The sequence below is a fragment of the Oncorhynchus mykiss genome, chromosome 3, assembly GCF_057628025.1.
Source record: "Oncorhynchus mykiss isolate SJ-2025 chromosome 3, ASM5762802v1, whole genome shotgun sequence".
Lineage (NCBI taxonomy): Eukaryota > Metazoa > Chordata > Actinopteri > Salmoniformes > Salmonidae > Oncorhynchus > Oncorhynchus mykiss.
The window spans coordinates 39,511,035-39,534,920 of record NC_143024.1 but is presented as its reverse complement, the minus strand read 5'-3'; the positions used below and the strand labels follow the sequence as shown (position 1 = coordinate 39,534,920).

The 23,886-nt window shown below is 42.3% G+C and overlaps 1 protein-coding gene across 1 annotated transcript in view; it reads right to left on the bottom strand.

Moving 5' to 3' along the window:
- Positions 1–244: 244 nt before the first annotated feature.
- Positions 245–23,886, bottom strand: part of LOC110504004 (mannosyl-oligosaccharide 1,2-alpha-mannosidase IA) — a 203,212-nt gene continuing 179,570 nt past the window's right edge. The window contains exons 5-12 of the mRNA XM_036973737.2: positions 20,955–21,049; positions 17,416–17,539; positions 16,789–16,882; positions 15,289–15,404; positions 13,836–14,055; positions 6,106–6,278; positions 3,695–3,810; positions 245–1,990 (exon numbers count right to left, since the gene is read on the bottom strand). Of these exons, the coding sequence (XP_036829632.1) occupies positions 1,846–1,990; positions 3,695–3,810; positions 6,106–6,278; positions 13,836–14,055; positions 15,289–15,404; positions 16,789–16,882; positions 17,416–17,539; positions 20,955–21,049 (1,083 nt within the window). The 3' untranslated portion in view covers positions 245–1,845. The remainder of the gene's footprint in view (positions 1,991–3,694; positions 3,811–6,105; positions 6,279–13,835; positions 14,056–15,288; positions 15,405–16,788; positions 16,883–17,415; positions 17,540–20,954; positions 21,050–23,886) is intronic.

Sequence of the window (23,886 nt, the reverse complement as noted above, 5' to 3'; positions counted from 1 at the left end):
AGCAGAGCTTTGCCAATTGCAGCATTGGTGGTACAGATACGTGATGCGGTTTCATACGTGAAGTATGGCGAAGCTCTTAGGTCTTCCATATCAATAGGTTAAGTTGACAGTTGTGTATTCAGGAAATACACTCAGTCAATGTGTTGGAAGTTGAGGTCAAACATAGATTTAACATACAGTAAAAACCATAAGCAGTAATATTAGGGACAGACAACAACAAAAGAATCCAGACAAAGCAAATGAATTTGCTTTAAATGTACAAAGTTGCACAGGTCTTTTATCAGTATTTGAAAATATTCAACAATGAAAGATAAGTAATAACAATAATTCATATCAACCAGAACTATAATTAGTCAAACGTTTTTTCCTCTTTTACAGAAACACCTGAGGGAAGCAAAATGAAAAAGCAATGAAAATAATGACATAATCAAGTCAAATAAATCACAAAGGAAACTGAAGACAAGCTAATACAGGGGACCCTTACATTCATCCAGGTATGTACAGCACATTCTCTCTGCATTGGACAGCAGTGATGATACGAATAAGGATGAAATAGGAAAGCGCCATTCACATTCCCCTCTACGAAATACATTTTTAGGAAACCCTTAGCTTCAAGCCTAACTTTCCCCACTGCGGATTTGAGAGAGCTGGAGCTCTCGATGAGGGCTGATAACTTTGGCAAGCATATTTGAGCCCAGTCATAGTAAGCGACTGAGACTAGCTGTGGTGATCTTGCCTCTGGGATGGTTGTGAGTGCTTGTATTACAGTAGCAGGACTGTCACTTGTTGGAGTCACAGGACTGACACTCGTTCTACAGTGCTGCAGTAACAGGACTTACACTTGTGTTACAGTGTTACAGTCACAGGACCGACACCTGTGTTACAGTAACAGGACTGACAGTTGTGTTAAAGTCACAGGACTCACACAATGTGAAGCTACGCTCTGAAAGAGGGTAAGGAGGATTCAACGCAGACTTGCCCCGATGAAAATATGTCACCAGTATTGTACTCGAAACAAATTATAAAGACAAACCATTTATAAAAATGGTCCCTGGACATGTAAGACACTCCAACAACCTCTTCCGTTTTCAATTTTTCCCCATGCCTGTTATTATTCAATTAACCTGTTTCTGCCAGGAAACTCTGAATAAAAAATCATTTTCAAGGTGGATTTTGAGTATTACATTTCACAATTGTCTATACATTTAATATTCAACACCATTCATCCCTCCCTATTCGTCTGTCAAACCTCACCACAAAAAGGATGTGTTAAGGGAATTGTGAGGGGGTGAACAAAACAACAAACAACTTTGGTCAAAGAGACAGAGAAGAAAAGCCATGACAAGATCAGGTGAAATCATTAATTGATTGCGGTGAAAAACGGAATCAAAGCAAAAGCTCAGTGGTTCTCTCTCTCTCTCTCTCTCTCAATATGGCCCATAATACAGCACTCTTCCCATTACATTTGGGTCTGCAAGATACTCTTGGTTTCCTCACAGAGGAAAGAAGGAAAGAAAAAAAGGTGCTCTTTTCATGAAAATCATGTTCGTCCTGATTGTCCACAGAAAGTAACGCCGGCAGGAAGTAGTCCCGACCCGGCTCAAGATTATACAATCACAGCGTATACGACAAGATCCTTTACTGGAAAGGAATTGAGAGTCTGTAACAGGGCCCAAGGGACGTGGGCCCTGCATTTTGTTGTGTTGTTGTTACCTGTGTGTAATGCTGTCCTGTGTGGGTCTGTGTGTGTGTCTATGTGTGTGTGTTGTATGCATGTGATGTAAGAATACGTGTTATTCAGTGTCTGTATGCAGGTGAGTTGTGCAGTGGTTATACAGCAGGCTGCTACTCCGAGGTTGTCTTGTCGTGTGTCCCTCCCTCCCCCTGTAGGCAGCTCTTGCGGACGACGGGCAGGGGGTGAGCTTCCGTGTTGAACACCCAGTCCTCCAGAGGCAGTAGGTCATCGTCAGAGAAGAGCAGGTATAGATACCTGAGAGGGACAAACAGAGTCAGTGTCTGGAGGAAGCGAACGGCATGAATAAAGGATTCGCACACCGGCTAGTTTTCTCCTAGACTACGGGTATCTAAACAAATGCATCATGGCTATAATGCTATTGTATGAGCCAATAAAACATGTTTTAATCATGGTTGGGCAGTGATAGATGAACTACTGATGTGACGACATGACATTCTTTGCTTTCGTAAAACAAGTCTCTTTGTAATGACTATTGAATGAAATAATTGAATTATTGACGCATACAATAAATGATGAACAACAGCAAGGTGAAGCGGGTGCTTAATTTAAAGCCTGTCTGGAGATCGCCCCCCCCCCATTTTTTTTATAAAATAAATAAATTATAACTCATCTTATCTCTCCTGAAAAGATTTAGTATAAAACACAGCTTTCTCCATTTTCCCACCAACGTTTTTTAAGGGTTCTTTATCTAAGGGGGCCCAGACGACACTCACACGTCCCTCACGGTCTGAAGCAACATCACTATGTGGATTGTCCACATCACTTAACCAGCCCATCACAAACGGAATCTGAGAGGGGGCGAGATGGAGTCTTTCAGCTGAATCTAAATGGGAATTCCTCCATTTCTATTCCTTTCACGATAAGGTTTGTCTGTAAATGTTGAGATGAAGATACTGTGCTCGAGTGCACTCAACATATTGTGTGAATATCTTAGACTAATGTGAGTGTTCTCGCGACAGACAGACAGACCAGTAAATAGGGTGGAAAGTGTATACCATAGCTAACGAGAAAACATTTCTTCATGCTTTAGAGTCTAAGCCAGGGAGTCTAAGCCAGGGAGTCTAAGCCAGGGAGTCTAAGCCAGGGAGTCTAAGCCAGGGAGTCTAAGCCAGGGAGTCTAATCCAGGGAGTCTAAGCCAGGGAGTCTAAGCCAGGGAGTCTAAGCCAGGGAGATGGGGGTTCCAAGCTAACATATGGAATTGTTTTAAGATGGTCATACCAAGGATCATTTATTTATTTGATATGAAGTTTTAGGATCCTTTAAGGTATAAAAATAAAACTATTATTTGACGAAACGTTGAATTTAGCCTTACTGCTATTAGCCCATAGAAATGCATTGAATAACAGCTTCGCACATGGATAAACAAACAGATATTTCCCCCAACAATCTAAAGGAAGTTTGTTCTGAACAGTCTATCCTATATCTGAGAGATAAAAGGAAGGTCCGGAATGATTTTGTTTTCTTGTGAGGCTTGTGGGCGTCCTAGAGCAAAATAACCAACACGTAGTCTCATCTTCCCATAGAGGGGTCAAGCTACCACAGACGTTTTGGTGAGGAGACAGATTTCTCGGGATGTCTCGTGGTCTGATAAACCCCGCTCTGGCTCTGTCACCTTTCACCGCAGACGCGGAAGGGCAACATCGGTGGATGCGGTGGATTGAGAAGCAGCCAGTGAAAAAATATATCTGGAGCTTAAACTAACGGATTTTAATGGGGATTTTTGTATTATGCTAATTCGACCAACTCTAGGGGGATTTAAACTGCAATTGCCATTTACTTCTTACTACTTCTCAGAAACTGTATATGCTACTTACACTTAGTGGAAGAAGCTCTAGGGCCGTTTACAAATCAAAAAAAGCTAAGTGTTTGCTGGTATATTCTCAGTAGGTGGAGGGGGGGGGGGGGGGGGGGGGGTTGACTGGCCGTGTTAGACTTACTTGAGTGTCTCGGAGAGGAAAAAGCTTTGTTGCATGTTATCGTGGCTGACTGTCTGGGCGTACACGTCTCGGATCCCAGAGAAACCAGCTTCGACTCTGCAGTGTTGCTCCAGAGCCTGGGGAGAAGAATAGAAAGAAGAGCGCAGGAGGGATGTTCATGTCAAAATGGACATGTACTATACCAGCAGTTAGCCAATGGGCACAGACAGCATCTCCCTACCTATCGACGTAATGACGGCAATTCCTATCAAATCAAACTTCCAGTAGTAGGACTGCAGCGCTCAAGTACTGGAGTAGCGCAACGCTGATACGGGAACATAAGGTCGTTTATGGAGAGCCAGAGACAGATGCGTCAACCTGGTACCATGACCTCAAACACACTATTTTGCCTCACAGTACACCAAACATAAAGCCTACTTATATTAAGGTCTTGTCCTGGGGCACCTTATACAATATTCCACGGCATCCAGTAGCACGAGTGAGAACAAGAGCTTGGGGTTGAGGTGGTGAATGGGGGCAGAGCTAATAGCGTGGCTCGCAATCCCCTTAGCCATTGCAAACGGGGGGTTGGGATGATAGATATAGCATTCATCCTGTGTGATCAGACTGACACGTGCATTAATTATGGGGCACAAAGGGTTGTCAAACCCCACACTTTGCTTCTTCTCGTGCAGATGCAACAGTAAGAACAGGGGTCTGTGTTAATTATGGTGCATTAGTCTGCTGTTGTCAAGGGGCAGTAATATGCTAATCAGCCTGGCTAGTTCTGCCCTCACACTGCCTTGTTAGACGTAGCATCGAAGGACCGTGACCATGTTCAATTATATGTACTGTACATTAGTTCCTCGAGAGAATACGCATGGACAGAGACCAGTATAGATGTCAGATCTCAATTTGAACCCTTTCGTCGCAGGAGGAAAACTAGATTTTTAAAAAACTATTGTTTTATGATATGTCGAAGGAACGCAACAGGTATAATAAATGGTTGGTTTTCTCAGTGCCTATGTGGTCCAACGGTTACAGCCACTAACCCCGGCACACATATGCCAGAGTCGGCATGGCTTCGAATCCGGCCCACTACCCTTTGACTCGTGGACGAATGTATAGTTTTTTTACGCATTCATTCCACGTGTTTACAGGATTCATTCCGGCAGGGGTTACAGCACAGGTGTCAAACTCATTCCACGGAGGGCCGAGTGTCTGTGGGTTTTCGCTCCTCACTTGTACTTGATTGATGGATTAAGGTCACTAATTAGTAAGGAACTCCCCACACCTGGTTGTCTAGGGCTTAATTGAAAGGAAAAAACTCAAACTAGGCCCTCCATGGAAGACCAGGTGTGTTGAATTTAGTCATCACTGACGTGATCAATTAGCTCAGTTGGTCAATTCAGTGATTGACTAAATTCAACACACACGGTTGGTATTGTCATCAGAACAACTTAGTCCTTTTTGAGCAGAAGGGCGATTTATCTCTTTGGCAAACATTCCGTGCAATAGAAAGGAAGTTTATAATAATTTACCATGGCAAATCTACTATGGCCTATGTAGCCTATTGTTATTATTATATTTGTTTCCTATTTATGTTCTCCTAAAGTGTCTGGTATGGTCATGTCTTATCAAGATCAGGGGTAAAATATCCCTGGAATAATATTTGAAATGTGTAAATAAATCAAGTCAATCGGGGGATTGAGTTATTTGTGCGAGAAAGGTGTGGTAGGCCTGCACGGTAGGCCTATATGTGAGCGCTGAAGGCAGCGACCCTAACAGCTAGATCACCTCAAGGCCACGACTGAACTCAATTTTGACCTTAGGATACACTTGTATGGTCGTAACCTAATGTAGACCAATATTTATATTGTGTTAAGCTATATAAAACGATAAAACGACAGTTAATGCGTATGGCTGCATTTCAGATACATTTTTGTACATTTGAATGTTGCAGTAATAGGACCTAGGCATAGCATTTAAGCGAGTGAGAGAGAAAATGATTTTGATAGCAAGCCCTGATCCAAGTGACTCGACTGCCCGCACATGGAGAAAAGATAACTGCTATTTTTCAGGGACTCGTTTGAATTTCCTGATGCAGCAGGAAAATGCTCTGCCACAAGAGTGATCAAGTTAAGATCCGCCATCTGTATGTGGAATATGATTGTCTCTATTGAGGTTTTTAATCATATTTCAACAACATATTCTAGAATCACGGTTTTATTGTTCTTTACACATCCTTGTTAAATGCACTTTAAGGATAAGAGCCAGATCTCCACTCAGTTTAAACTCATTGCTAATAAAAATGTAACAAATATAACCAGAAGATATTTTGCCGATAAAGCACCAGAGTTATAAGTCATTACTTTAGTGACATTATGGCTGCATCATGAAGACTGTGAAACGTTAACGTCTGTGTGACTCACCTCCACTGCCTCCCAGCCCCACTCCCGGTACTTGGGGTCATGGGTCAACCTCCACATGTACATGTAGCTCTCGATGACCTCCGGCCGCAGGATGTAGTATCTGTCACTCAGTCTGGTCGCCGTGGCTTCTGCCCCGCCGTCGAATCGGAATGCCTCGGGCCCTAATTTCGTAGCTAAAGGGAGATTCGAGAGACACAGAGTGAACAGATTAAATGACGTACTTAAAACAAAAACATGAGAGATGAGGAATTTTATTTGAGTCAATTTATTTTTAAGTTAATAGTTTGTTCAATCAGTCTTCTGAGGTACTGAAACAAATCAAAACAAACCACATAGCTGTGGGTGAATTAGCAACGCACTATAAATACTATTGCCCTGGCACAGAATCAGGATTCCGACATTACGCTCTAAAAAGTCATGGAAAATGAGCTCTACAATAAAGACCTGTTCCCCAGTTGGTCTTGTAATCCAGATGGTCTAGACATTCTGTCTCTGTTAGCCGGCTGCCACTCTGGAAGGCCATAGCGACAGCATGTGAACAGGATTCCCATCTACAGTAGCCCAATGGTTGCTATTCTGGGTAGCAATTTATTTTACATTTACAGTTCAGGGTAAGTCCATTGGCATGGCAACATTTCACATTTTGAATCTCAATCAGGATGATTGTGTATTACTACGTATGTCACATGACGCATGTTTCACATAGTGTTTTTTCCCCCCAAAACCGTTGTAGGTTATTTGCCAGGTCGTTTGCAGACAACAAAAAAAACACGTCAAATTTGCATTTTCACATGTGAAATCACACACACGTTGAGCTTAAATTTCACATGTGAAACCATCTTTTCACATGCATTAAATGTAGCGTTCACATGTTCACACGTGAGGAGAATAACACGTTTCACCTCACATGTGAATTGCAGTTTGTGAATATCGGATATTGCAGTTATATTTCACATGTGGAATTGCAAGTTCACACGTGGGGTTGAAATAATGTTATTCCCCTCACATGCGAAAAGCTGGTGTCACATGTTGCAGTAGCAAAGCCTCCACTGGTGGAATTAGGGTGACCACATGTAAAAAGCCCAACTGTGGGACAAGGGAACGATTTAGCAGGACAGTCGCAGAACAGTGGACAGAATAAAAAAATCATTCTTACAGGTTAATGGATCGCGTTCAAATGGGGACATAGTTCTGCTGTATGAAGGTCACTTGCCTGTTAAAGGGGCAATCCTTAGTAAGTACATCCATTGTTGTACCTACTCACTGCAGTCACTACATCCATCTGGCAGGAAAGGAATGAGAGCAGCAATGGCAGCAGTGGCATTTCACTCCTTGACATCATCTCCTTTCTATTTCAGCACACACAACCGACTCCAAATTTCTCAACTCTTTTTAGGACCGAGAACCCATCTGCCTTTTGAACTATTGACTGTTTTATGTTTCTATACATCAACCTTCCTCTCCTCCCCAACAGCGAGGCACACTAGCCAATGACGGAAAACCTTCAGACATTTTCCCTCATGTCTGAATCCATTTGGGATGTAAAGTTTGTGCCGGAGGGTAGGGCTGCCGTCTTAACGGCTCTTAACCAACCGTGCTATTAACAAAACAAAAAAGTGTTGTTTGTAACTTGTTTTGTACACCATGTTGCTGCTACTGAAAATAGCTTCTGGACATCAGAACTGAGATTACTCACCTCAAATTGGACGAGGATTTCTTCTTCAATGAGTCAGACGCGAGGGATATACTACAGATACAGGACCAGGCCCAGATCCTCGATATTCGCTGGAAAAGGAAACGTAGGTTTCGCGGAAAGAGGTCAGGATGCCTTGTGAGGATCAGGCAACGAGTGCTTAATCTGTGCCTTACGTTCCGATAGCTAACGTTCAATCGCTGGAAAATAAATGGGACAAACTGAAAGCACATATATCCGACCAATGGGACATTAAAAACTGTAATATCTTATGTTTCACCGAGCCGTGACTGAATAACAACATTAAGAACATACAGCTGGTGGGTTATACACTCTATCGGCAGGACAGAACAGCAGCCTCTGGTAAGACACGGGGTGGGGGCCTATGCATATTTGTAAACAATAGCTGGAGCAGTCTCAAGGTTTTGCTCGCCTGAGGTAGAGTATCTCATTATAAGCGGTAGACCACACTATCTACCTAAAGAGTTTTCATCTGTATTTTTCGAAGCTGCCTACATTCCACCAAAGACCGAGGCTGGCACAAAATCCACACTCAATGAGCTGTATTCCGCCAACAGGAAAACGCTCACCCAGAGGCGATACTCCTAGTGGCAGCAGACTTTAACGCAGGGAAACTTAAATCAGCTTTACCTCATTTCTATCAGCATGTTAAATGTGCAACCAGAGGGAAAAAAAATGTACTCCACACACAGAGACTCGTACAAAGCTCTCCCTCACCCTCCATTTGGCAAATCTGACCATAACGCTATCCTCCTGATTCCTGCTTACAAGCAAAAATTAAAGCAGGAAGCACCAGTGACTCGGTCTATAAAAAAAGTGGTCCGATGAAGCAGATGCTAAACTACAAATCTGTTTTGCTAGCAAAGACTGGATTATGTTCCGGGATTCCTCCAATGGCATTGAGGAGTACACCACATCAGTCATTGGCTTTATCAATAAGTGCATCGAGGACTTCGTCCCCACAGTGACTGTACGTACACATCCCAACCAGAAGCCATGGATTACAGGGAACATTCACACTGAGCTAAAGGCTAGAGCTGCAGCTTTAAAAGGAGCAGCTTATAAGAAATCCCGCAATGCCCTCTGACGAACCATCAAACAGGCAAAGTGTCAATAAAGTACTAAGATCGAATCATACTACACCGGCTACGACGCTTGTCGGATGTGGCAGGGCTTGCAAACTATTACAGACTACAAAGGGAAGCACAGGCGAGAGCTGCCCAGTGACATGAGCATACCAGATGAGCTAAATAACTTCTATGCTCGCTTCGAGGCAAGTAACACTGAAACATGCATGAGAGCATCAGCTGTTCCAGATGACTGTGAGATCACGCTCTCCGCAGCCGATGTGAGTAAGATTTGATTGGATTTGATTTAAACAGGTCAACATTCACAAGGTGGCTGGGCCAGACGGATTACCAGGACGTGTACTCCGAGCATGTGCTGACCAACTGGCAAGTGTCTTCCCTGACATTTTCAACCTCTCCCTGTCTGAGTCTGTAATACCAACATGTTTCTAGCAGACCACCATAGTCCCTGTGCCCAAGAACACTAAGGTAACCTGCCTAAATGACTACCGACCCGTAGCACTCACGTCTGTAGCCATGAAATGCTTTGAAAGGCTGTTCATGGCTTACATCAACACCCTTATCCCAGAAACCCTAGACCCACTCCAATTTGCATACTGCACCAACAGATCCACAGATGATGCACTCTCTATTGCACTCCACACTGCCCTTTCCCACCTGTCCACATCACCATAAAACTAACATGGTCACCAAGCACACCAAGACAGTCGTGAAGAGGGCACGACAAAACCTATTCCCTTTCAGGAGACTGAAAAGATTTGGCATGGGTCCTCAGATCATCAAAGGTTCTATAGCTGCACCATCGAGAGCATCCTGACTGGTTGCATCACTGCCTGGTATGGAAACTGCTCGGCCTCCGACCGCAAGGCACTAAAGAGGGTAGTGCGTACGGCCCAGTACATCACTGGGGCCAAGCTTCCTGCCTTCCAGGACCTCTATACCAGGTGGTGTCAGAGGAAGGCCCTAAAAATTGTCAAAGACTACAGCCACCCTAGTCATAAACTGTTCTCTCTGCTACCGCACGGCAAGCGGTACCGGAGCACCAAGTCTAGGTCCAAGAGGCTTCTAAAGAGCTTCTACCCCCAAGCCATAAGACTCATGAACAGTTAATCAAATGGCTACCCAGACTATTTGCATCCCCCCCCCCCCACCTCATGCTGCTGCTACTCTCTGTTATTATCTATGCATAGCCACTTTAATAACTCTACCTACATGTACATAATTACAACAATTACCTCGACACCGGTGCCCCCGCACATTGACACATTGACTCTGTACCAGTACCCCCTGTATATAGCCCCGCTATTGCTATTTACTGCTGTGCTTTAATTATTTGTTATTCTTATCTCTTACTTTTTGGGGGGGATTTTCTGAATTGTTGAATTGAATTGTTGGTTGAGGGCTTGTAAGTAAGCATTTCACTGTAAGGTCTACCTGTTGTATTCGGCGCATGGGACAATTAAACATTTATTTTATTTGGCTAGAAGACGGGGGCCAGCCGGCCCTGTTGTGTTGATGGCACAGATCCAGACAGCAGAGAGGTGCAGCAGAAGGAGAGACCCTTTTAACCTCCTTTCTCACTCCAAGGGCATCCAATCCAACAAAAGCTAAGAGGCTCGGAAGTGAAATATTGAGCAGCCCTCTAATGAGAAGGGGAAAAAATGAAGAAAAAGCAGAGGATGGCCATAAAAAGGAGGAGGTGCCTTTTGGGTGGAGAGATCAAAAGTCTTCTAAGTATATCAAGAAACCTGTTATGCGATGAGTCGCATCAGCTGTATTTTCAGGATGAAACCGGTCTGCTCACCCTGTGGTGAAAACACACAAAATTGATTCCCTAATAATATATTTCCGGAAGTTTCAAGGCCGAGAACGAGAAATCAAGTTCAAGCAAGTTTTTTTCTGCCAAAAGTGTACACAACTCATCTTTTTTTCCCTCAGTCTTTTAGATTCCCTCGAGTTCATTCTCCATCCAGACAGAGCACAGTAAATAAAGGATAGTTGAAAAATGTTGGGTTGAATTGACTCTACTGGGAGTTTTCTTAACCCTCGGTAGTGAGTAGTGATACGCTCCCTGCAGTTAGTGTTGATAACTGGAGTTGATTGGGACGCAGTACTTTAACCTCCATTATGAGTAACCATAATGTGACACAATAAATATTTAAATAAGGCTTTATACCCTTATAACTCAAAGGAAGTAAACTGAAAGAGAAATGTACTCTGCTGGAGTTGATTATTAATTTTAAACAACACAGAAAATTGAAAAATGGCAAAGGAGTTGATAAAAAATGATACTGAAAATAATAAAATGGCAATTAGAGTTCAATTTAACCAACTCTTTGCAAGTTGGATATTTACTCCATTTAGTGTAATTTTAACTTCAAAAATATGAACACCATGACCAGAATAGTTAACAATATGAATAGTTTTAACAATATATATATACCATATAAACCCCAAAATAGTGTAAAATGAACTGTGTGTGTGGAATTTCATCAAGACTAGATGATCTTGGTCTTGTTTGATCTTTGTCCTCTCCAGGTTGAGTTGTGCTACAAATAATTTGCCTGTGGTCTCTGTGAGACTCTCATTCTCTGTTTATTTTACAAATAACAGACATCTTGGTCTTTCTCTCCATTCTGAATCACCACTGACTGCCTTCAAATGATTACTCCTTTCAAAGGAGGTCTGGTAGGACAGCATGAGTGCACATTGAAGTGTCGAAAGATGATAAAGAATAATTTGGAATAACTTTTTTTTAGCTAACATAATCATATGTTGTGCTTTCGCTGTAAATCATTTTTTAAATCGGACACCATGGGTAGATTAACAGGATGTTTATATTTCATTTGTTGTATTGGATTTGTTAATGTTACATATTTCAAATAAATATTTTCGAATTTCGCACGCTGCCTTTTCAGCGGAATGTGGTCGTGGGGTCCCGCTAGCGTAACGCCTGCCCTAGAAAGGTTTTAACAAGTCCAATAGAGCAAATGAAAGATAAACATCTTGTTAATCTACCCATCGTGTCTGATTTAAAAAATGCTTTACAGCGAAAGCACAACATATGATTATGTTAGGTCATAGCCAAGTCAAAAAACACACAGCCATTTTCCCAGCCAAAGATAGGAGTCACAAAAAGCAGAAATATAAATAAAATGAATCACTAACCTTTGATGATCTTCATCAGATTACACTCATAGGACATCATGTTACACAATACATGTATGTTTTGTTCGATAATGTGCATATTTATATCCAAAAATCTCAGATTACATTGGCGCGTTTCGTGCAGTAATGTTTTGATTCCAAAACATCCGGTGATTTGGCAGAAATACTCATAATAAACATTGATAAAAGATACAAGTGTTATTCACAGAATTAAAGATAGACTTCTCCTTAAATCAACCGCTGTGTCGGATTTCAAAAAAACTTTACGGAAAAAGCATAATCTGAGAACGGCGCTCAGCCCAATCCAGCCAAAGAAATATCCGCCATTTTGGAGTCAGAAGTTAGAAAAAACACTATAAATATTCACTTACCTTTGATGATCTTCATCAGAAGGCACTCCCAGGAATCAATGTTCGACAATAAATGACTGATTTGTTCCATAAAGTTCCATAAAGTCCATCATTTAGCCACTTGTTGTTAGCGTGTTCAGCCCAGTAATCCATCTTAATGAGGCGCGAGCACTTCATTCAGACAAAAACTCGAAATGTTCCGTTACAGTTCGTAGAAACAAGCAAAGCGATGTATGGAATCAATCTTTATGATGTTTTTAACATAAATCATCAATAAGGTTTCAATCAGAGAAAAGCACTGGAACGAGAGCAAACTCTGTCGGGAGCGCACGTTACAAGCCTGAGACACCCTACCAGTCCACTGACTCAAAGAGCTCTCATGAGCCCCTCCTTTATAGTAGAATCCTCAAACCAGTTTCTAAAGACGGTTGACATTGAGTGGAAGCCCTAGGAAGTGCAACTTCATCCATATCTCACTGTGAATTCAATAGGGACTGGGTTGAAAATCATCGACCAACCTCAGATTTCTTACTTCCTGTTTGGATTTCTTCTCAGGTTTTTGCCTGCCAGATGAGTTCAGAGTATTTTCTATCCAATACTAATAATAATATGCATATATTAGCATCTGGGACAGAGTAGGAGACAGTTCACTCTGGGCACGCTATTCATCCAAAAGTGAAATGCTGCCCCCTATCCCAAAAAGGTTAAACATCGTTTGACATGTTTCTACGAACTTTGTTGTACTTTTTAAAAACTTTTCGTCTGGATTTAGTGCCCGCACCTTGTGCATTCGGATTACTGGACTAAACGCGCAAACAAAAAGGAGATTTTTGGTCATAAAGAGGGACATTATCGAACAAAACAAACATTTATTGTCTAACATGTAGACATGGGAGTGCCACCAGAAGAAAATCATCAAAGGTAAGTGATCCATTTTAATGCTATTTCTGACTTTTGTGACACCTCTCCTTGGTTGGAAAATGGCTGTATGGATTTCTGTGACTAGGCGCTGACCTAACATAATCGTTTGGTGTGCTTTCACCATAAAGCCTATTTGAAATCGGACACTGTGGTTGGATTTACGAGAAGTTTAATTTTAAAATGGCGTATAATACTTGTATGTTTGAGGAACTTTAATTATGGGATTTCTGTTGTTTTGGATTTGGCGCCCTGCAATTTCACTGGCTGTTGTCGAGGTGGGACGCCAGAGAGGTTAACAAGATAGTCTAACAGCATTGTAATTTCACTGACTTGATAATGTCCTGCACAATAACAGGAAATGCTCTAATTGCTCTGAATACACAGAGCAACATCCAGCCATTGGATATCCAATATCCTTAAATACTCATCTCATACCTGTCCTTGGTCACACAGATGTCCTATACTCAATGCCTTCCCAGTCCTACTCACCAGATCTACTGTAACTCTCATGGCAGGTGTGCGTAATCTCTGCAGCCAGGTCCAGGTAGTGCTGTCTCTTCTCTGGAGCTCCGTCGTCCGCGCCGATCACCACCATGCCCCCGGAGAAGCAGGCCAGGTGGCCCATCTTGTGGTCCAGGATGCCCCCCCTCCACTCCGCCATGTAGGTCAGCCCACCAGGGGACTTCTGCACCAGGTTAGCCTCGATGGCCTGGGGGATGATTGACATTTATAAATGGGTGAGACACAGGTAAATCTATATTAATTGACTGCATACTGAAGCATTTTTTTCAACTCAGTGTTGCTTTGAATCCTGCTGGTACTGTGATGGGGAAACATGGTTAGCATTTATACTAGCCTGGGGGTATTCTACATACATACAGTAGAATACAGCTTTCTACCTTAGAAATAGAATCCAGGCTTTTTATTCTAGTCATTCTATACGTATGATTTCAACTCTGTGGTTTCTGAATGCTTCTGTTACTCTGAAACTGAGACGGCGAAACACTGTCAATAAAAAAAGACCGCAATTCTTTTTCAATTTAAATCTGATTTAAAGACGAGATACTGGAGAAGCAATTGGAAGGTCTGGAATACATTTCTATCTACAGCACAGGTGCCATGGCAGTACTGGGATGTCAGCTGCTTCAATTTGTGTGTACCCAAGTTGTTGTTTGGCTTGTTCTATCCACAATGCTCTGTGGATGCATGTTCTGTAGACATACTATCTATGCACATAGCCAATGTGAACAACGTGTCCATATTGGTATTTATGTATGGGATTATTTTTACATCCTATAACACATTCTATTCTGATTCCAGGAGAGAGAGAGAGGTGGAAATCTGGTGGAAACAAAGGAGAGATAGAGGGATGGAAAGAGAGAAACAGAGATAGAGAAACACCCCTGTTGCAGAGTTTGTCTTTCTTTGGAAAGTCAGGAAACAGAGTTCTCTCTCTCTCTCTCTGTCTCTCTCTCTCTCTCTCTCTCATCAGTCTCATCAGCCTAAAAGACAAGTGTCAATAGTATTTAAGGAGAGGATATTGTGCTAATTGATGGCTGAGGGATTAGGTGTGTGGAGGAGGTTGTGTGTGTCATGCCATGTTTGTGAGTGTGTATGTGTGAGTGTGTGTGCACGTGCATGCTTGCATGTATGCGTGTGTTAGCTCATGTGCATGTTTGCGTGTCTGTTTGTGACTTTGTGTGCACACTTGCACGCGTGTGCATGTGTCGTGTGTGTGTTTGTGCATCACGGGTTGCTGATACTTGTTATGATGTACTGTAAAAGCATACTGAATTCTAAAACTACAGCAATAACAGACTCCAGTCCTCCTTTCCTTTGTTCCCTCCATCCGTATATCCTTCCATATTGCCTGCTGAGACCGAGCGGCCCCCTGACGACAGCAGTAGGTCCCTCGCTGTGTGCTACATGGAAGTTCTCCTACCTCCAGAGCACTGTAGTACATCTTCTTAGCCTCCTCGTCCGTCTTGTCTGACATCAGATATGATTTGATCAGATACTCGTAGAAGCTATCCCCCAGGCCGCCAATGGAAACATGATCTGGGAGAGAAAAAAGAGAGACATCTGACATTATCTCCACACAGGGGGGGGGGGGTCTTTTTCACAAACATTACTCTGCAGTCTCACAACGGGCGAAACCCAACAACCAATCAAATAGAGTCAAATAGAATCAGGGTATACGTGGGGTATGACAGGCTGACTGATTTGTAGATTCATACTCTGAGTAGTCTTAGCAAAGAAAATAGCATTGTCATTATGGCTAGCTTTATCACGTACCCACACAGTTGTGGTTTTAATTTAAATAAAAATGATAATTGGTTAGTACAACTTCAGATATATATTTTTTTCCTCCCACTCAATTTCATGCTAATTTAACAACTCTGGATAAGATACCGCGTTGGAGACGTTTTTGTGCGCTCACACATCCACACACACATCCATGCAGGCACGCCCGCCCGCCCACCCTCCACCACCACACATTCCTACACACTGTGAAAGGTTATCACGCAGCGTTCTGCTAGCCCTTGACAACAGAACACCAGAGACTGTGGGAGAGGTCTGTGTGAATCAGTGCTTTCTGCTCTGTGCCTCATGTGCCCATGCTGACAAAAACACAGGCCGGACTGAACACCCATCCCCCTCTCCTTCCTCTCCTCCTTATCTACCTGCTTCATTAACCATTTGCCCACAACAACAATTATCCCCATAATCAGCCAGATTAGGACTTCCAGACCCACATCTTCAGAGCCCGTCTTGGCATCTCCCATTCCACTGCCTTTCAGACGAATCGGAAAAGATTCAATTCCCCGACGTAATTGGATTCATTATTATTTGAATAACCCAGAGCGAGGCGATTTTACAGCCCTGCTTGAGACTGACGTTGCTACAGAAAGAAAGAAAGAAAGAAAGAAAGAAAGAAAGAAAGAAAGAAAGAAAGAAAGGAAGAAAAAGGGATGGATGGATGACAAGGAGGCTCCAAAGGATTTAAATCGGAGCGCTCCTGCAAGGCCGGAGGAGTGTGTAGAAAGATCAGTTCACGGACGACTACAGGGTAATAATATGGAATTCCTGTACAGTTTTAAAAAGTCTACGGTTTGCCTGTGACCGGGTTAACCAAGGACGTTCTTTACTGCTGTACTACAATTACAAAGGAGGTGCTTGTATAGTGGCAAAGGCTTTCCTGTGGATACAGTGTGTGAAGTGTGGTGAGGTAAACTAAGCTAGCCCGCTAGCCAGATAGCACCTTTCAGACCAGGCTAGTAGAAAATGTGGCGTGGCACAAATGTTGTACCTTTGGCTAGTAGAATGCCACTCAGGCTGTCTAGTAGACATTCTAGTCTACTAGTGTGGCTGGCCAGTGCCCTTATGTTCCATGATAATAACATAATAATGTGTATCTCCTTCGGTGGAGACCAGTACTCACGTTGGACCCAGTTGCCACTGACGGGACTCAAGAAGTTGGGATAGAGACCGTGAGGCTTCTCGATTTTGTTCAACAGCTTTCGGATATTCATAACCTGCAACACCACACAGTAAAAAAACAAAAAACAAAACAAAAAATCTTTCTGTAAACTAAAAAGAACTGTAGAGAGGAATTCAACTTTGGCATCACACGTGCTTCTAAATGGATTTAAATGTCCTTGGCCCCTGAAGTTGACACTCACAGACAAATTAGAAAGGAAACGTAGTCATCCAAGGAGAGTTGCCATTATGTTCAGTATGCCCATTAAAAGCATTCACAAATATCCATTAAATGAATGGAAAGTCAAGTCCTTAAGAATAGTAAGGACTGCAGGAAGAAAACCACACATGGATAATGGCATAGAGCATTGCACTGATGAGCATACGATGTTAACGGTTTAACATATTTTACTGAGTCAAATCTGAAATTCGGTCGCAGACAGTCACGCAAAATGGCAGAAAACGTCCCACAAAGTTCCCAGGTTTTTTTGAGAAATTCCTGTGGAACGATTCTAACTGGATTCTAACTAAGTTTCTGGATTTGTGCGACCCAAGTCACTCACAGAATTGTGGGTACTGTAGTACATACCTTCTCTGTGTAGATGCCATTGTTGGAGAGCTCTGATAGGTGGACAAACTCCAGGTGCAGGGTTCCAAACTCCGCCAGGATACTGCTCCCGGCTGACGCCCAGCCCCAGCTCCAACTGGTGCCACTGCAATAGAAACCATACCGGGACAAGTGAGGACCACAGTCAACACACACTGTTATACACACTGGGGACAGAAACCATAACGGGACAAGTGAGGACCACAGTCAACACACACTGTTATACACACTGGGAACAGAAACCATAACGGGACAAGTGAGGACCACAGTCAACACACACTGTTATACACACTGGGAACAGAAACCATAACGGGACAAGTGAGGACCACAGTCAACACACACTGTTATACACACTGGGGACAGAAACCATACCGGAACAAGTGAGGACCACAGTCAACACACACCATTACACACCGGTTCACACTCAAGACAATAAATCCATGCTAGCATTAAAAAAAATAATTACTTTCTGCAACATTTTAATAATGGGCAAATAAACAGTATTGCATCTTGATGTGATGCTACAATTGCATTTTGTCCTTACAAAATGTAGGCAGATTGTACAGATAAACAATCAACACCAGTGTCAGTAATGAAAAACATTTCATTTTCACCTCAGTGTGGTGTCACTTTCAGCAGTTCCCTGGTTTGTCTTTGAGGCAACTAAGTGTCTTGGAGCCAATGCATTATATGGTTCTAGTGCACCAACACCTACAATATCTCCAAAATGTGTTTTCTTTTATATCCCAGAGCAACAGCCCATCATTTGTTTCTTTCTTGCTTTTCAGAAAGCACTGAGCCGAGGAGACAGATATCCAGTCAGATATTACAATTGTTCATCACTCTCCAGAATTGTGTGTTTTGGTGCTGAAGAAAGTACAGCGACTAAGGTTGCGTCCCAAATGGCACCCTATTGAAAACATTGTTCACTACTATTGACCAAAGCCATGGGAGCCCTGGACAAAAGTAGTACACTATATAGGGAATAGGGTGCAATTTAGGGCGCAGTATAAAGATTAAGCAGGTCTGGATCTGTTTGTCCCCCTTGGGCACCAACCCAGATGCTAGCTGATGCACCGCATCATTTGTCTGGGGAACAGAGTGGGAGGCTTACCGCCCTTTGTAGATCAATAACACCGTCTACCTCTGCAGAGTCGAGGAAAGCGTTAAGTTCATCTTAGAGACTGAAACAAGAGCGTCAACCAGGGTCACCAATAAACCAAAATGGCACCCTAGTTCCTATATAGTGCAATAATTTTGACCAGGACCCATAGGGTTCTGGTCAAAGTAGTACACTACAGTGAGTAGAACACTATATAGAGAATGGGGTGCGGTGTCGGATGCAACCCATATCCTTTAGTCTTATTTCTCTATGAAAGTAGTGCACTGTGAGGATGATATGCGCAGCCGTCTCAGAATAACAGTGTGTCTATGTCTAAATTATGACTTCAACAACGTGCTAATACACTCTGCCTGACCTGATCAGAGGAGGTGAGATGGAACGTCATTACATTACATTATGGTACATGACCTAATCCTACATTAATAGAAAGTGATAAAGGGATGAATGGAACGGAACGTATTAGCGGAGGATGGAAAGAAAAAAAGAGAAACTATAAAGGGATGGAAGCAAAGAGAGATGTCGTCCTGATGAATATGCTTCGTATTAGTTTGGTAATCCACCATTAGCTGCTCAAGCTAAAGTAACATCAGGGCCCGTCGATTAGGAGTGAATGGCTTTAGTGACTTATTGCAAACAGGATACATGTTTTTGAATATTTGTATTATGTACAGGCTTCCTTCTTTTCACTCTGTCATTTAGGTTAGTATTGTGGAGTAACAATGTTGTGATCCATCCTCAGTTTACTCCTATCACAGGCATTCAACTCTGTAACGGTTTTAAAGTCCCCATTGGCCTCATGGTCAAATCCCTGATTGGTTTCCTTTCTCTCCGGCAACTGAGTTAGGAAGGACGCCTGTATCTTTGTAGTGACTGGATGTATTGATACACCATCCGAAGTGTAATTAATAACTTTGCCATGCTCAAAGGGATATTCCATGTCTGCTTTTATTTTTTAAATCTACCAATAGGTGCCCTTCTTTGCGAGGCATTGGAAAACATCCCTGGTCTTTGTGGTTGAATATATGTTTGAAATTCACTGCTAGACTTAGGGACCTCACCGATAATTGTATGTGTTTGGTACAGAGATGAGGTAGTAATTAAAAAATCATGTTAAACACTATTATTGCACACAGAGTGAGTCCATGCAACGAGTTATGTGACTTCTTAAGCAAATGTAACTCCTTAAGTTATTTAGGCTTCCACTTTGACATTATGGAGTATTGTGTGTAGGCCAGGGACAAACCATTTCAATGGAATCTGTAACACAACAAAATGTGGAAAAAGTCAAGTGGTGTGAATACTTTCTGGTGGCACTGTAAATTAGTACATTGCACACTTTAGGAAACTTGCAAAAATAATTCTCAGCTTTCGCATTCAGTAACTTGCAACCAAGTGTTCAGCGCTTTCTCTATGCATTATTCATTGTGCTCCTTGTATGAATGTGTTCGCATCGCTAACTACAAAGTATTTATCTTGAGGTTCTTCAATGTGTTGAGGCCTTTTGGGAGCACATTCTATAAGTAGTCCCGAAATACTGTATGAAAGACCACATGGGACATGCTACATATACAACAGAGGAATTCGAAGACGTTCAAGTCAGCCCATTGGCAGCATATTAATTGTGTTACACTGAATTCCCTTGGTGTTTGTGTTTGTGTGTTTGAGGACATTAAATATCTAGTACTTGTACATTATGGGGCAACATCGTTTCTCTCTGAGCTACTGTACAATGAAATCCCTTGCTGTTTGGGTGTAGGTGTGTGTGTGTGTGTGTGTGTGTGTGTGTGTGTGTGTGTGTGTGTGTGTGTGTGTGTGTGTGTGTGTGTGTGTGTGTGTGTGTGTGTGTGTTCAATATGCATTGTGTGTGTGCGTTTGTGTAGTTTCTGTACATGTAAGTTCCTTTCCCTATGTCGCTGTAATTTATAATGGGTATCGTTCCTCCCTGCCCATCTGCACTCAGGGTCCATGTTACCCATCTAACTGGAATTAGCTCTGGAATCAGTTAATTAAATTTGCCAGCAACTGTCTGCTTAGACAGGCGGGTTAATTGGAAGCAGGTGGCAGGCAGAGGTGCCAGAGAGATGTATTTTTAGATGATAAGATAGTGAGAAAATGTAATAAAAGTGTACAGTTTCTTAACTAAGTAGGGTTGGGGGGTCTTGCATATGGGGATCCCGATAAAATCGCACAGATCGGAGTTGAACACGTTATTTAATTTGTGGCTCCAACACGAGGCCGCAAATTTCAAACATTTCAAATGGAAACAGAAGTATGAAATGGGTACCACCTCCTTATTGCAATGTAATCCAGCTAAATGTGTTGGTAAGGTCTCATACAGTATGTGTTTATTATAGGATACTGTAGCTAGGGAATCATGGGGACTGGTAGCTAGGCTCACCTGCCCAGGTTGATGACTCCACGTGGGATACCTGTTGGTGTGTTGAAGGCCGGTAGCAGCTTCTCCCCAAGCACCATCACTTTCCGCTTGAACATCTACAACAACAAGGAAGGAGGGAGACTTAGTAAACACTCACAGAAACACACAAACACAGAAATACACACACCTGTGCAAAAACCAGCCCCAACCCCACAGAGGTGCACACCACCCCCGCGTGGCATCAACACAGGCATATATTCATCTTGGCCCGTGTAAGAAAAATATTTTTGCTTCCAAGTACAGAACCTTTTCACCCGACAAAGAGCCATCAAATAACTCTTTCTTCAGAGGAAAAAGGTTTCATGTAGAACCCTTTCATGTAGAGAACAGTCAAAGACAGAGAGTAGAATTAAAGTGTAGCTCCAGCCCCAATACTTTCCAGATGGCTTCCCAGCCTCTCTCAACAAAGCTAATTATGTAGAACATAACAAACCCAGGGACAACGGACAGGCGACGCTGCTCTGAGAAGGAATAAAAGCAATCTTATTGATGTAACCCAGAGCAGTTCAATTAAAACGACACTCTTCTCTGCTGCCTGCCTCTTGAAAGCAGGGCCAAGGGAGAGTGAAGCACTGTCTCAAAGTAAGATTAACAGGTCAGATTGATCTGCATAACCTGCGAAGACAGAGTTAGAAGGAGAGAGAAGTAGAGAGAGGGTTAAATAGCGAGAGACTCAGAGTGCTGGTATTAGAATTGAGATGCAAGGCTGCTAACAGAGAGAACTAGAAAAGAGGGAGAGGACTATTGTTCGGGGGAGACTGTGTGGATCAGGCCTTTATGGTCAAATTGCTGCAAAAAAAAATCACTAATAAAGGTCACAAATGAGAAGAAGAGACTTGCTTGGGCCAAGAAACACAAGCCATTTCCACCATTAAGCACGTGGAAATCTGTCCTTTGGTCTGATGAGTCCAAACTTAAGATTTTTGGTTCCAACTGCCTTATCTTTGTGCGAAGCAGTAGAAGGTGAACGGATTATCTCTGCATGTGTATTTCCCACCATGAAGCATGGAGGAGGAGGTGTGATGGTGTGGGGGCGCTTTGCTGGTGACACTGTCTTTGATTTATTTAGAATTCAAGGCACACTTAACCAGCATGGCTACTACAGCATTCTGCAGCAATACACCATCCCCTTTGCTTTGCATAGTGGGACTATCAATTGTTTTTCAACAGGACAATGACCCAACACACCTCCAGGCTGTGTAAGGGCTATTTGACCAAGAAGGAGAGTGATGGAGTGCTGCATCAGATGACCTGGCCTCCACAATCACCCGACTCAACCCAATTGAGATGGTTTGGGATGAGTTGGACCGCAGAGTGAAGGAAAAGCAGCCAACAAGTGCTCAGCATATGTGGCAAATCCTTCAAGACTGTTGGAAAAACATTTCAGGTGAAGCTGCTTGAGAGAATGCCAAGAGTGTGCAAAGCTGTCATCAAGGCAAAGGGTGGCTACTTTGAAGAATCTTAAATATAAAATATATTTAAAATATATACAACTTTTTTGGTTTCTACATGATTCCATATGTGTTATTTCATAGTTTTGATGTCGTCACTACTATTCTACAATGTGGAAAATTGTAAAAAATAAAGAAAAACCCTTGAATGAGTAGGTGTGTCCAAACTTCTGACTGGTACTGTTTATATATATATATATATATATATATATATATATATATATATATTATGCAAACAAAGTACTATTGAATTCCCATAACGGATGCTAGCTAAATACTAACAAGCGCAAACGAACATAAACTAAATGCAAAGACAGACAACCCAGCTCATAAAGTTATACAACTATCTCAAAAGGCTACTAACACTTGATCCAGGAGGGGATTGATTTTCTGTGCTGTAACCAAGAAGCATGGTCTTGCAAACTAGCTACCTATAGCTAGCAAGTTCAACCAAATGCATAGCTGGAGCCCTGAGCTGGAGAAAATGTATATGGCACAAAGATGGTTAACGTATAGCTAGTTGTAAGATGTTTATCTGGCATACATTAGTAGTGAATGTCAAGTGTAACTTGATCACCTCTCTTGTGCGGCTCAACAGTCTACGTCACGTAACGAAACCTCAGTTTGCTCCATTTTCTCTTTATAAACAAACTGGCTAAATAAAATGTTTTATTAAAAAAATCAAGATGCCCCGGTATACGGTAGAGAGTACCACAGTATGAGTCGTAATACCCATAAAACCTAGTAGTCAAACAGGGAAATGGTTCCAATTGTTTGATTCCACCATTCATTTTCCCCATAGCGGATTTTAGAAACACATAAAATAAGGGTTGTGCTAATTAGCTGCTAATGTAGCAATCATAAGGTACCGCAAATACCACGGTGGTCTAGACAGACTGCCGAATCGAAGGTAAAAAGGTAAAAAATCTCTGGATTAACTACCTAATGTAATCTAAATGTATTCATTCATAAATTGACAAAATATCTTTAAATTGACAATTCTGTGAACTGTCTTGTGCACATTTTAAATTGACACGATACCTGATTATTTGATACCTGAGATTTGTGGTCTTGCATGATGTCTATTTTGATGCTAATTAGCATTTTCGAATCAGAGTAAATAGAGCCGAATATATTGATAAAAGTCTCCTTGTCCGAGACAGATTTACATAGTTATCAAAACGTCACCTCAGGGTAAAGCCTACATGAAACACAACCCTTATTCGTAGTGTGTCTAAAATTTCCTATGGGGAAAAACGAATGGTGGAAAAACGAATGGAACCACTTCCCTGTTTGACCGCTAGGTTTTACGAGGATTATGACACATCCACCGTGGGGCTCTATACCGCCCAAGCCTAGTGTGTGTGTCACAGTGCTCTTTGGCAGTCTCTCCGTCTCACCGCGTGGTAACTCAGCTAAAAGAAAGAGTGAGTGAGAAGGAG